The sequence below is a fragment of the Perna viridis genome, chromosome 4 (assembly GCF_037379345.1).
Source record: "Perna viridis isolate PV_CMFRI_1.1 ecotype Kerala chromosome 4, ASM3737934v1, whole genome shotgun sequence".
Classification (NCBI taxonomy): domain Eukaryota; kingdom Metazoa; phylum Mollusca; class Bivalvia; order Mytilida; family Mytilidae; genus Perna; species Perna viridis.
Window position 1 is genome coordinate 22,432,966 of NC_142448.1, and position 15,321 is coordinate 22,448,286.

Sequence of the window (15,321 nt, forward strand, 5' to 3'; positions counted from 1 at the left end):
CTAATGAATCAAAATTTAAATCTGAACTTATTTTATAGAACAGTTATAAATGTTAGTCAATTTAATTTGTAGGATTTTTCCCAAGCAGACATCAGTATAGACCAGAGACACAAGTTAACAGAGATAATTTATGATGAACTGATACAAGCAATACTGAAAATTACTGATAAGTTAGATCTTACTTCTAATACTTCAACTCAGATTTCTTCTCTGGTAAGCTTAAAGGTCAAGGCCTATGTATAATTAGCAAGCAACGAAAGTAGGGCATTTGGTTTTTATAATTTTTTTTGCATGTTTAAAGCATATAAAAATTCAAAACAATAAATGATGGACATGATTTGTTTCTATACACATGGCCTGGATATTTTTCTATTAAATTTAGAAAAAAATAAGGAAATGGATGAATGACCGGAGTCATCAGCTGCCATTAATGTTTTTGTTTAACCTGGTTCCTGTGCAGAGATAAAATTTTCTGTCATGGGTACATTTAATCATCATCTGTGAGGAATGCACCTTAAATAACACCATTACTATATAGTAATCAGTTTATTTTGTTCTATTTTGAAGATCAATGTTAAAATATTAATTTAATTTTGAATGCCAACAAGGATTTTGAGGGTGTATAGTAAATCACAATGGTGAACTTGTAAAAGGAATATGATACCATATATGGAATGTTGAGCTGATATTAATATGTTAGTAAACACCTCTTGACCTGAACTTGATGACATATGGTCGACACATGCAGTCCCTTGTTCTTTGTTACAGGAAAAAAAAAGGTTGCACCAGCAACAGGTTGTACCTGAAGCAGGTTAAACCACTATACATCATATTTTCAACTAATGGTTTCAGATATTTAATTTTAATTGGATGTGCGAGATTGGTCATAGACCCGAATTCAGTTTGTTTCAAAACATTGCTTGTATAAGACATTGTGGTTTCATAAAATAAAAAAAAAATTTGTTAACACATTTAAGTATTGAAATGCGTTTTTTTGTGTTAAGATGTTTCTTGATGTATTACTGGTATAGTTAAAGCTCTGTTTCTATTTACTTAATTAAATTCCAGTTGGACCAGGAAATGTTTGATAATGTTACTCCCATTTTGATTTCAATGGTGGTAGGGGATTGTAATGTAATGTGCAATACTCCAAGTCTTAAAAAAATTGTTGTCTCAAGAACATCCTTTTATTCTTACTTAATCACAAAGATCTAGCTGAGAGATTGGATTTCAGACATCTTTGATATTTTTAGACTGAGACGAATGAGGATGATGACATTGATGATGTGAGTGCTGATCCTGTACATGGAGTCCAGGCAAACAGGCCAAAAGACTTTCAAGTTTTAATCAATCTTGTGGATTTTGCTAAGTAGGTTGATCTTGGAATGTAGCATCCAATCCAAAGTATTTTTTTCAAATTTCAGATTAACTTTCATTTATTTCGTAAGTATCAATTTTCGTGGTTAGAGGAAAAAAGACTTTTCATTGTATACTCAAATTTGTGGTTTGTGGTCAATAAAATAAAAAAAAAAATCCACAAATTTCTCTTCATTTCCTATAAATTATCTCTGAAGCAAAACTACTTTTTTAACATTTAAACATTTTAAAGTATTTTTGTGGACACATGTTTTACCACACAGGCAATGAAAATGTGCTAGTGCCTTGAAGCATAAATTATATTAATTATGAATGAAATGTATATGATCAAGATTCACGTTTTCATTTTCCAGATTCGGAGTTAAAGTAAAAATTCTTGAGATTAAAAGCTCGAGATGCCATTGCTAGTTGAATAGTAAATGGAACATGGTTAAACCTTATGTTAACAAACGTCACATTTACTACAACTGTTTCAGTAGAAAGACGATAAATGCCAAGAACACTGAATATCACTCTTTGGATATATTTTTGGTTTACACTAACATAACAGATCCTAGTAAGCCCCAACCTATACAGGGCTAATAAACAATTGATATTCCAATGAATGAAACAATTAAGGATGACTGGATGACTGCTTGATAAGGCTTCTTCCCTGTGTCACTTGACCGAGACAGAGATAAAACAATTCATCTGTGGAAATTATTGTTTGTTGGAACCCTGATTTCGTGGCTCAATACTATCCATGAAAACTGCAACATAAGTACCCAATTCATAAAAATGAAACCACAGTATCTTATAAGACTTTCTATCAAACTATGTCAATTATTTGAATTGCCAAGTGCAGACCAATCAATTTTAATGACCTGACTTGCTCAAAGAGAACTAACCAATTAGAAAGATTTTTACAAATCAAATTAAATTAATTATATTTAATAACTGTATGTGAAGAGTGCATGTCTATTTGTAGAGAGATGTTACCTCAGTACAATTATGGTCTGTTTGAGAAGTGGATGTTTACATTTTGTCATTCAATTGTCTTGAAGTCAACTGAGTATGTATAATATTTAATTTCTTATATCTGCACAATAGTTCATTTAAATGATTTAAAGTTTTTTTCAAGTACATGTTGATAAAATTTTTTTTGGAAAACCACTTTAAAACAACAACCTTAATTAACAACCACCATCTGGATACTTTTACATATTATGGAATTGTAATCTATTAAATATTCTTTCTTTTTGTCTTATTTAAGAAATCCATTGGTCAGTGGTTTTTATAAAATGATTGGAGTGGCAATGAAGATAGCTAATAAAATCAAGTTCTTTGAGGTAAGTATTTATTCATTTTGGTAAATATAAAAAGTATTTAAATGAATTGAAAAGCAGGTTGTATGTAGGGATTAGTTTTCCACAGTTTTTTTTCTGCTTGGTCTATCAAGTTCGCAATATTTTTGTGAACATTATATATATGGTACAAACTTTATTTGAAGGAAAATCTAGAACCCTGTAAATATGCAAGTCCTTAAGTCAAAGGTTGTATACATACTTAGCAGCTTTTCTAAATTTGATCTTTTTGGGCAATTCTCTTGGAAAAAAACACATTTGTTATTCAAACTGTCTTCAAACTATACATTCTCAGTACATAAATCATGTATTTGTTACTTTTTAGAATGCAGCATCAGAAAATGACAATTCAATGGAAATAGATGAAAGTGTTGTTACCTCACAGCAGATGCATGCTTGTTTTATTCTGATCTCAAAGTTTTCCAAAGAAGTAAATACTTAGATTTATATTATTTGATTCATGGTAAATACCAAATTTCTTTCTCTGTGGTTAGCAAGAGTTTCTTGGAATATGAAATTTTAAGATATTAGGAGATTAGGTACTGTATCAATAAATTAAGGGCATATATAGCCTAATCTAGACATCGGTGACAAGGAGAAGTTTTAGTAAATTCTGTTAGAAAAATAACAATATTGACATTGCTCGTTTCTCCCTCTAGATAAGGGCCTGGTATAAATAGAAGAGATGCTTCAAAAATTTTTTCATTTGCATATTGTACTCCAAAAAGAGGACACTTTTTTTAGCAGGACCTTTTTTTTAATTAAATTGAAACAAATTGATTACAGGTGTTAGTTAGAATGAAACAGTACCGTGATGATCTGTTAGCTTCCTGTCTTACTATGATACTGTCACTGCCTAAGGAAATCATCATAGAGAAAATGGTAGATGTTGTTCCAGCTATTCAGGTTTGTATAAAATACCGCTTGGAGGATATATGAATCACCATGTCTGTGTTTCTCTCAGTTTACTTTACCACATTTTTTGTGAGTACAGTTCCTCCTGCACAGCTCAACGGATTTGGATGAAATTGTATAGGTAGGTTAATCATTATATGAAGATGTGCACAAGGAAGATTATGTTTGTTCAATGCTCTCAGAGAGAGATAATCTGACTTAGGGTTTTACAAGTTTAAACCTTTTAAGCACAACTCCATATAAATCACTCATTGCATTTTGATGAAATTTCTAAGGAATGTTAGACATCATATGTAGATGTGCATGGAGAAGGATTATGATTAACTCTGATGTGTCAAATGGGAGATTATCCAATTATAGGGAATTCCATGTTAGAATCTTGGGAGCTTTACTGTTGAATGGGTTCTGATGAAATTTCATGTGATTGTTAAGCATGTTTGAAGGTATATAATTGTTGTACAATGCCTGAAAGATAGATGATCCAGTCTAAAGCTTTCAATGGATTTAAATGACATTTTTTAGTGAGATTAAGGTATTTGCATGTTTAATCCTTCTCAAGTTGGCCTTTCAAACCACTCAACAAATTTTAATAAATTTTATAGGAATATGAGGTATTATGTAGATACGGATGAAGAAAGGTGAATTATGTCCTGTAAATTCAAGGGGTGATTACCCCACTAAAGGGTTTAACATGATGTAAGTCTTCTTGAAATGATGGTATTCTTTTAGTGAACTTTGGCCACAGGATTTGAATGTTTTATGGCTTCCTATAACCTGGTGTATTTGTATTTAGATGCTTGGAAAAAACTTTCAAATTATGTTTTTGTATTTTATTCAACATATGGTAAAAATAAATGTTTGTGTGAAAGTTTAAGGGATTCACTGTATATTTGAGAAATAAAAAAGAAGTTGAGTTGTTGTCTTCCATCTGATAATGCAAAACATCTGCATTGATTTCTCATTTGAACTCATTTAGAAACATTTATAGTCGGCGTCACATAAATAACATACTGTTAAAATTTGAATAAAAATATTTTCTACGACTTTATTGACACCTACCGTCGTTTAAATTGTCTTAAATGACTTGCTCATTCGTTTAGCCAAACGGCTTCTCCCTAAACATTGAATCGTTAAATTCCGGTCAGATTTTAATTCTAGGTGGCAATATTTACATTGTAAAAAGTCGGCCATGTTTACAGTGATCGGGTTGCTAGGAGATGTTGTTTACGTTTGAATGGTTTGTCCAAAAACCGAAGAACCCAGAATGCAATTCGGCGTTATTTCGGATATCTCGGATTTATTTTACGCGAACAACGTATAATACCGAGAAGTTGATCAAGCAGACGATTGTCACCGGAGTTCGACGGGAACTTACGCACTTCGTTTGTAAACAAATCGTCCCGTAAAAACCAACATGGCGGATATTAGTATGGGATTTTCCCGTAAGGATTTGTTACGCATGATTTAAGCTAATAAGCGACTTGTTTTTGAGAAGCTGTTTGGCTAAACGAATGAGCAAGTCATTTAAGACAATTTAAACGACGGTTGGTGTCAATAAAGTCGTAGAAAATATTTTTATTCAAATTTTAACAGTATGTTATTTATGTGACGCCGAGTATAGTTTATGTACCTCATCACTTTTGATTCATAGATCCTTGGTTGATCCTGCCAGCTACGTTATCGCTAAAGTACTTTTTCAGGCTACTTTAACTATAGGACTGAGTTATCTCCCTTTAGCTATGATTGCTTTGGATGCCTTAGAGTATTGGTCTGCAACTTTACCTGTCCATATTCTGTCTCCTCACTACAGCAGTATATTGCCATATCTGGATAATTACCTGAGAACAGTTGATCAAGGTATGCACAAGTTACAATAATATCTTCAAAGTGAAAGAAGCCAATTGCAGTCCATGGCAGAGTCACACCAACCAAAGACTTTAAATTTGAAAGTCACTGCCTATCTGCCAAGCTCATGGTTTTGAGGGGATTATGTAACATTTTGTTGGCTCCAATTCAAAATAATGGGTCATGCCTACCTTAGTGCTGTTGCTTTTGTGAGCTAGGACATTAATGATCCAGCTCAGCATATTGGACTAGTACATAGCAGGGTCTGTTCAGTTTGTCAAACGTTCTTGTCCTGTAAACACATGTAAACAATATTCATACACTTTTGTAGTAAATTACATATATGATTTTGAAGTACACTTTCTCAAATTTATTTTGACTACTTTTAATCAGAATACACAAATAATGCACTTATAATGCATAGGTCGAGGTTCATTGTGTTTTTGGTACTACATAGTGGGGTGGCCATTTGACCCAGAAGTGGTTAGTGAGACCTTAGCCATGTTGGAGTTATTGCCCTTTTTTTTGCTCACTTGTCCAAAGGCCATGTGAGCTATTGCCATCACTTGGCGTCCGTCGTTGTCGTCATTAACAATTTTTCAAAGCTCTTCTCTGAAACTACTTGACCAATTTGAACCAAACTTGGTATGAATGTTTCTTGGGGTATCCTGCATAGAACTGATGTGGTAATTTTTGATCCATTGAAAAACATGCCGCCGTTACTAAAAATAGAACATAAGGGGTCAGACAGTAGTTTTTCCCATATATCTCCAAAACCGTTAGGTTTAGCCAAATTCTGACAATGGTAGAAGTGTTCAGCATGATGAGATGTATCTGCGGTCAAATAATTTTCATTTGAATCTATTAAGCCATGTTGGAGTTATTGTCCTTTTTCAATGTTTTTTGCTATTTTTAATGTTATTTCTTTCAAAACTCTTCTCCTCTGACACCACTTGACCAATTGGAACCAAACTTACTTTGAATGTTTCTTGGGGTATTGTTCATAGAACTGATGTGGGGATTTTTGATCCGTCGAAAAACACGGCCGCCGTTACTAAAAATAGAACATAGGGGTCAGACAGTAGTTTTTTGTATATATCTCCTAAACCGTTAGGTTTAACCAAATTCTGACATGAGGTTAAAGAGTTCAGTGTGATGAGATCTGTCTGTGGTCAAATTTTCATTTTGATCTATTAAGCTAAGTTATTACCCTTTTTCGACATTTTTTTGCTATTTTGAATGTTATTTCATTCAAAAATCTTCTCCTCTGACACCACTCGACCAATTGGAACCAAACTGGGTATGAATGTTTCTTGGGGTATCCTACTGATGTGGGGATTTTTGATCCGTCAAAAAACATGGCCACTGTTACTAAAAATAGAACATAAGGGTCAGACAGTAGTTTTTTTGCATATATCTCCAAAACTGTTTTGCTAAATTCTGACACAGGTAAAAGTGTTTAGCATAATGAGGTCTATCTGCAGTTAAATTTTCGTTTTAATCCCTTAAGCCATGTTGGGGTTATTGCCCTTGAAAGACAAAATTCAACCAGATGAGGGATTCAGGCTCCTGGGAGCCTCTTGTTTATTGAGGAGGTTATTTCTGAAGAAAATGTCAAACCAAAACCACCCATTGGTCTTCATTGAACAAAGAGGAAACCCTCACACCACATGACAGGCTACAGCTGGCCCCAAAACATCTTTATACACAGGTGCAGCAAAAGATTTGCCCCTTAATACTGAAGTAACATGAAAATAAATTAAAGGTGAGGATGAAACAAAACATACAGAGGTCAGAAATTTCTGACTTGGGACAGGCGCAAAAATATGTAGCAGAGTTAGAGTACCTTGTCATGATCACACCCCCCTTTAAAATTTGGCCACTGGGTAAAAATATAACACAATTAAACACACAGAAATATCAGTTCCAAAAGGCATGAGTCCCTTGGTATAACAGAAATTTATAAATTAAATATTTTGTGTTTCTGTAACAGTTGTTTGTTTGAAAAGAATGATGTACATGGTCTATAATAAAGGAAACAACAGAAAACATCATGTTTGTCAAATTATGAAAATGTATTTTTATGTGATTGAGCAGGCAGTTCAAGGAAATATCTCTGATTTGTAGGTTCAGATGAAACATCATCTGGCAGTGTTCTAAATCTAAAAGCCAAAAATGCTGACAGTAAAAGGCAAAGACTGACTGTTAGGCTGGTGAAAAAGAAGAAAAAAGCAGATGATGTATGAAAAAGGGCAGTTAATTGTCTTTAGAATCTTAATTAAAATGAAATGTGTTGCTCCTTAAAAAAATGACTTGATCTTGCATATGTGGCATTGTTTGTTCTGAAGAGTAAGACAAAAAGGATAGTCAGTTATAACACATGGGTCCATTCCTTTAGATAAAGGAAAGTTTCATATTATGAGCACTTTCTACTTATTCTTTATATTCACTATAAACAATTTACTTTTATTTGGCTGCCATATGCCTGATATTTGATATATGTGCCACACACACCTTATGTTAAATATTTGACTTTTATGAGTGGCATATTTCTAGTTTCATCGATGGCTATGGAACTTCATACTATGAAAGGGAAGGGTATATTGCATTTCATATCAGGTATTTAAGTAAATTTTTTTTTTGCAGATGTTTATTTCCTTACAGTTTATTCTAATTTTTATACAAACACTGACAAGATTTTGAACATCCTCCTTTACAGAGCTATGAGTCAGGTTTATCACAAGTGAAGTACAGAATTGTACAGTATCTTGGTAGTCTGGGAGGATGTGTGAACTATAACCTACTGGCTAATGCTCAGGATGACATTACTAAACAGGCTATCTCCTGGGACAGTCACAAACATCTTAAATTTGATATGCCATTCATGGATATGAAGCCAACCATTTATCTAGGTTAATATAATGTATCTGTTGAAAAATCTTCAATGATTTTAATCCGTGGATACCAATTTTTGTGGATTAGGGAAGGAACACAAGTTTGTGGATTCTTGAATTTGTGGTTTTGACGTTTTGAGTATACACTTTCATAGGAATCTCCTTTTGTTGGATTTAAACAAACCACGAAAAAACCACAAAAATTGGTACCCAAGGAACAATAGTACTTTCATAATAATTCGGATTACTTGTGAACCTTAAGAATAAGTTTAAGTACAGAAATCTAGTTGTCTAGAAAAAAATTTGAAATGTTTTAAGGATTACTATTTGACACCATATCTAGTGAAGACATGCATACTTGATTTTAGTCATCTGAACTTGAAACCAATAAAAAAGAATCATTGTAAACACAAAATTAAAGTATTAAGACTTGTAGTATCCTATTTAGTTAAAAGTGATATTATACCCAGACTCAACTGGTGGGAGGCATATGGGAATCACCTTGTCTACTTGTCCACTATTTATTGTTCCAGTCGTCTGTCTCAATTTTGTTACATCTATCTTAACTCCCAATGAATATAATGACAAATTCGACCTATGACTTTTTATAGTTGGGGCTTATGTTGTATGATTTTTGTGGCCATCCCATATCAACTTTTCGCTTCTTTGGATTGTCATACAACTGGATGTATACCTAGCATAACAATGCCTGCAAGTTTATGTGTTTTTCTTCAGATTGTTTCCTACCAAGGGTAGTAGAGTTAGCCACTACATCAAGTGACAGACAAACCAAAGTAGCTGCCTGTGAACTCCTACACTCTTTAATCCTTTACTGTCTGGGGAGAGGGGCAACACAGTTAGGGCATGGGCAGGAAAGATACTCAATGGCACCACTATACAAGAAAATGTTTCCTTCATTGTTGCAGTTAGCTTGTGATGTTGAACTGGTGAGTTATATGTTTGTTTTTTATATTTTCTAAGACTGTCATCATTGTTTAAAACAGTTGTTTGGTTTCAGATTTAGATCAATATGAATTCTAAATCTGGATTATTTTCGTTATAACAGTAATTGTGGTTTGATGTATGAAAGGGAATATGTATCTCACTTAAAAATTAAGTCACCCTGACTTTTTGTGCTGCGTTTGTGTCTTTAGGTTTTGTGTAGCCTAGCTGTAAAATGAAAGACTGTGCCCTTGATTTTGACCATTAAATGTGGTCTCAAAAAATTCTGATAACAGACAATTTTTCTTTGTTCGTAATAAATCCTCTTGCCGTTGCTATTATGATTGAGCAATTGATCACACATTTGGATAGCTTGCTTGACAAAGTTGATCAAAAGAGGAATCATGCACTGGCCAAGATTCCTTAAAAACTTAATTTCGTGAACATTGAGAACCACAAAAGTTTATACCCTTAAATATGTTGATTTTTCGGAAACTATGAAAATTAGCACCCTAAATTAATAGCTGCCAAAATTTATATGTTTCTAAGTGTTCTATTGCAGTTATAGCTTGGATTAGTATGACCTAAATATAAGTGATTGTAATATTGTTGTAGGTAGCAAAGCAGTTGTTTGAACCCCTGATCATGCAAATTATTCACTGGTTCACTAACAATAAGAAAGCTGAAAGTGAAGAGACCATGACATTATTGGATGCAATATATGTAAGTTGGAGCTAAACTTGGTAAGATTTTATTAATTATCTTCCTTCACTTTTGGAATAGCATTTTGCTGATATGTTTCGTGTAACTGATTAGCTCACCTGGCCATGGGCCATGTGAGCTATTGCCATCACTTGGCGTTTGTCGTCATCGTTAACAATTTTTCAAACTTCTCTGAAACTACTTAATAGATTTGCATAAAACTTATAATGATTGTTCCTTAGAGTATCCTGCACAAAATGAGTGTTTAGATTTTTGATCGGTTAAAAAACATGGCCACCCTTACTAAAAATAGAACATAGGGGTCAGACAGCAGAATTTTGCATGTATCTCCAAAACCATTAGGTATAGCCAAATTCTGACATGGATAAAAGTATTCATCATGATGAGATCTATCTGTGGTCAAATTTTGGTAAAAATGTTTTGACCAATGTTGGAGTTATTGCCCTTTTTGGACATTTTTTGTGCTGTTTTTGATGTTATTACATTCAAAAATCTTCTCAAAAACTACCGTACAGAATTCAATGAAAGTTGGTATTTTTATTTTTTAGGGTATCCTTTACAAAATGACCGTTAAAAAACATGGCAGCTATTACTAAAAATAAAACATTGGGGTCGGACAGATTTTTGCATATATCTCCAAAACCGTTAGGTTTAGCCAAATTCTGACATGTGTAAAAGTATTCAGCATGATGAGATCTATCTGTGGTCAAATTTTGCTGAAAATCCGTTGACCCATGTTGGGGTTATAGCCCTTTTTGGACGTTTTTTGCTTTTTTTGATGTTATTACTTTCAAAAATCTTCTCCTCAGAAGCTACTGTACAGAATTCAATGAAAGTTGGTATTTTTGTTCTTTAGGGTATCCTTAACAAAATGATTATCTTAATTTTTGATTGGTTAAAAAACATTGCCACCTTTACTAAAAATAGAACATAGGAGTCCTACAGTAGTTTTGTGCATATTTCTCCAAAACCATCAGATTTGGCCAATATCTTTCAATTGCTCATATATCCGTATTATAAGGCCTACAAAAGTCTTCGAGGGATCAAAGTTGTCAGACGACTCCATGTAAGGGTTATTGCCCTTGAGAGGTGAAAAATGACTTCTTTTTTTTTCAGTTTTCAGTCTATATCTTGAAAACTATGACAGATAGAATGAAACTTTCAATTGCTGAAATGATTCTTATTATAAGGCTGACAAAAGACTCCAGGGAACAAAGTTGTCAGAAGACTCCATATAAGAATTATTGCCCTTGAAAGGCTAAAAATGACGTTTTTTATAGTTTTCAGTCAATATCTTGAAAACTATAATAAACTGAATAAAACTTCTGATTGATGAAAGGATCCTTATGATAAGTCCTACCAAAGTCTTCATGGAGTCAAAATTTTCGGACAACTTCTTTTTAGAGTTATTGCCCTTGAAAGGTAAACATTTAACAAGGTGAGCGATTCTGGCTCCTGGGAGCCTCTTGTTTTAGAACAGGTCTCACTTGGCCAGGGACTATCAGCAGTGACATCATATGTTAACTGATATGATTCTCAGTTGTGGCACTTTTGCCTGTGTAGTGGACTCTGTCCTCTAACCAAATAATAAAGTATATAGAACTGATGTACTGGAATGGTAAACATCCCTTTCTGTCTTTAAAAAAATGGCTGAGTTACTTTTGCAATGTTAAGTACTATGATTGGAAGAAAAGTACTTTACTATTTTGTTGAACATTGACATGATATTTGTTTCCTTTTTCATAAGGATGGAATTATTCAGCCTACTGATACATCACTTAGAGATTTCTGTGCCTTGTGTCTTAGAGAGTTTGTGAAATGGTCTATCAAACAGACTCCATCTAAGGTATGGCTACCTGTTCCTATTATTATGCAAAAATTATACCATTGAATTACTTTGAATATTAGGGATAACATCAATCTTGATTATACCCAACTCAATGGGTGGGTGGTGTATATTGGAATCACCTTGTCTTTCTGTCCATCTTTACTTCCTTTTGTTGTTTTGTATTTTGTTTTAATTATTGCAGCTTCTACTCATCAAATCAAGTTCAAATTTGGTAAATATGTTTATATTGATGGGCCATATGTTGTATGTAGTTTTGGTAGCTTTCTGACGGTTCAACTTCCTGTTAAGCAGAAATTTGATTTTTGTTTATGACTGGAAAAGGGAATATTTCAAAGAATGGGAAAGAACAAGCTTTGGAAGAGATCTCTACCAAGGCTTTTTTTTTCAGTCTTTGAAATACTCCCCTTTCTAGTCATAACTCATTGAAGAAAAGTTGCACCCTAAATTTAAAATTTATCCTAAAATGAGCCAAGATTTTATCAATAGCAGTTTTCACTGTTATTTTTATATCCTGAAAAAAAAATCTCAAATACTTTAAGTGGAGGTGTAGGTAACATGTGAAGCTGAGTAACTTAATGTTTTAATTTTATTTTGGCTATCATTTGGCAGTTTATATAACTGTTGGGTAATAAGTCTGATTGACTGAAGTATATAAAGAAAGGTTCAAATCTTGAGTAATTTCAGTGACTTATGTTAAAAAAGACCACTGATTCATTTTTGGTAGCTACTATAGAAATGTTCAGCTGGTAATTATGATTCTATCAAGAAGAAAGAATTTGATAATCAGACTTCATATTTGTAGGTTTTGGAGAAGAGTCCATTAAACATCAAATCAGTCTTGAAGAGATTGTACAGTTATTCTCTGCATCCTGGAGCTTTCAAAAGATTGGGTGCTTCACTGGCATTTAACAGCATCTATACTGTATTCAGGTACATCAGAAACATTTAAATTGATAAAAGATAGGTGAAGGATTCTTGAAAGTCATGGTTAAAAACAAATCATTATTGAAAGAATACACTATTTGACATTATTTTTGTAAAATATCTAAAGACAGTGAACGCTAAAATTACTCTAATAATTGCAATTTGGGTAGCTTAATGTAGGAATTAAAATTACTAAATATAAGAACACTTACAAACTTTTAAAATTTGTTTTCAGGGAAGAAACCGCTTTAGTTGATTTGTTTACATTTGAAATCCTTGTTCATTTTGTGGAGAGTTTGGCTATAGCACATAATGATGATAAATCTCTTGGTAAGTTATTTAACAATTTAAATATGTTATATACAAGGATTCAAATTAATAGAAGAAAAAACATTAATTTTTTATTGTACCCCTATTCAATGAATGGGTGGTATATTGGAATCCGTTTGTCAATTTGAATGATAAATTGATTCAAAATTTTCCATGTGGATTTACTTAGATAGGGCATGCCTGTAAGTGATATTGATTGCTGTCCAATATCAATTTTATGAACAATTGGGGGGAGAGTATACCTAGCATGATGATGCATGCCTTAGCACAACAGACATACAACTACTTGTAATTCTTCTTTGAAGGTACCCAAGACCAGTGTAAGAAGGCACTAGAACATTTAGAAAGGATCATTAAAGTGAAGGCAGATATTCTTAGTAAACCAAACAAAGATAGGAAAGAACCCAAGTAAGTGTCAAGTTATGGCTAAGTTTGTCAATAGGTATACAGACATAGATTTCTTTAAATGAGCAAACAAGTGAAAGTCTTAGTTTTCACAAAGGAATAAAATATTGATATTTTTTAAGGTTTAGTTCAACCAAATTCTTTCTTTTTAGTTTTTTTTTAAATGATAGAATACTTAAGTGTTACTTTTTTCATTTAAAAAGTCAGTGCTTATCATGACTCCATTTCTTACTTTTCTGTGATTTCAGGGCCTGGTCAACTCCAAAGTTAGATATTGGTATCAGGTGGCTACTGAGAAGATGTGGAGCACCACATACTGAGTGTAGACACATGTGTATGAAGCTTGTTCACCAGCTTTGTTCTTTGGTGGAAAGTGAGTTCAATCATATTTGCCAATTTTTGTTAGCTCACCTGGCCTAAAGCCAAGTGAGTTATCCCCATAACTTGGCATCTGTCATCATTGTCGTTAACTTTTCTATAAAAATCATCTCCTCTGGTAATACCGCTCAGTGGGTTATTACCAAACTTGGTCACCGGCATCGTTAGGGAATCTACTTTGAAAATTGTGTTGATTATTTAGGTCAAGCTTAAAAACTTAACCATCATTGTTATTTTTATACCACAGGAGTCAGGTCACCAATTTCTACATATATTTCTAGAACTTTAAGAAATATTGGAAAATAAATGTGACCTTCTTCTTCAGCTTGGAGATATCTACAAAAGTCTCTATTTTGCTTTATTTGTAGAACAACTTCTTGAAAGAGTTATTGCTCTTGAAAGGTGAAAAATTACGCTTTTTGCTTTTTTTAGCCAATATCTCTATAACTATTATAGATAGAAACAACTTTCCTGTGATGAAATAATCCTAATGATAAGGCCTTAAAAAGCCTACTTGGATCTAAGGTGAAGGACAATTCTTTGTTAGATTTATTGTCCTTGAAAGAATATCTTGAAAACAGTAATATGTTGAAAAATCTCATTGATGAAATGATCCTTATAAGGCTATGAAAATTTTGACAGGTTGAAGTTGTAGGGGACTCCTTACTAGAGTTATTATCCTTGAAAGGCAAAAGTGATTCAGACTCCTGGAAGCCTCTAGTTTCACTTTGTTAGGATATGATTTATAGATTAATTTTAAGTGTTTTACTTGGATAGATATAGATCGGTAGAAAGCAGTGGATCAAAGGTCAAAAGGTCAAAGTCATCATTACTGAAAATATTTTTTTTGTTTGCCTTAATGTATTTTGATAAAACTTGCACATATAGAGTGACAAGGAAAACATCTATCAATTATTTTTAGGTCAAAGGTCATAGTAGTTAATTTAAAATTTTAAATATAGATTTCTGTGAGTTAGATATCTTGTAGCACTTTGCTTGGCTCATCCAAACCAGGCCTATATTAGGACATTTTTTTTCTTATTTTATAGGTATCAAGTCACCAAACCATTATTTCCAAACTTTCTTGAAGCACAAGAAGCAAGTCTACTTCATTACAATGTGAGTACATTTTTATTATATATCAGATCAAGGCTCAAGAAATTTGGTCAGTCAGTTGGTTCTTTTATTGGTTTGTAGAAGACAAGGCTTTGTTTGCATAGCACAGTTGTCTGTACAGAGTGAGTGCATTATATAACTAATAAAAACAATGTACAATACATGATATTTATGCTGTTTTGAATTCCACTTTGGTCTTCACTTAACAAACTTTTGAAGTAAACAATTAACTGTTAACATGCATATAAAAGCATGGCTTGTAGCATTGTTAATTTAAAAA

General features: G+C 33.0%; 1 protein-coding gene across 4 annotated transcripts in view; it reads left to right on the forward strand.

Moving 5' to 3' along the window:
* The window catches only part of LOC148619344 (DNA-dependent protein kinase catalytic subunit-like), a 99,117-nt gene that overhangs the window by 18,437 nt on the left and 65,359 nt on the right, over positions 1-15,321 (forward strand). For 3 of the 4 annotated variants that reach the window (XM_088579134.1, XM_088579135.1, XM_088579137.1), the window contains 17 exons: positions 73-213; positions 1,254-1,369; positions 2,345-2,428; positions 2,630-2,705; positions 3,046-3,150; positions 3,507-3,626; positions 5,336-5,492; positions 7,608-7,720; positions 8,200-8,392; positions 9,110-9,321; positions 9,932-10,039; positions 11,787-11,885; positions 12,691-12,818; positions 13,048-13,142; positions 13,448-13,550; positions 13,796-13,920; positions 14,975-15,044. In XM_088579134.1, the coding sequence (XP_088435260.1) occupies positions 73-213; positions 1,254-1,369; positions 2,345-2,428; positions 2,630-2,705; positions 3,046-3,150; positions 3,507-3,626; positions 5,336-5,492; positions 7,608-7,720; positions 8,200-8,392; positions 9,110-9,321; positions 9,932-10,039; positions 11,787-11,885; positions 12,691-12,818; positions 13,048-13,142; positions 13,448-13,550; positions 13,796-13,920; positions 14,975-15,044 (2,045 nt within the window). Of the gene's footprint in view, positions 1-72; positions 214-1,253; positions 1,370-2,344; positions 2,429-2,629; positions 2,706-3,045; positions 3,184-3,506; positions 3,627-5,335; positions 5,493-7,607; positions 7,721-8,199; positions 8,393-9,109; positions 9,322-9,931; positions 10,040-11,786; positions 11,886-12,690; positions 12,819-13,047; positions 13,143-13,447; positions 13,551-13,795; positions 13,921-14,974; positions 15,045-15,321 lie in introns of those variants that run through there. The other variant, XM_088579138.1, reaches the window with a different exon arrangement.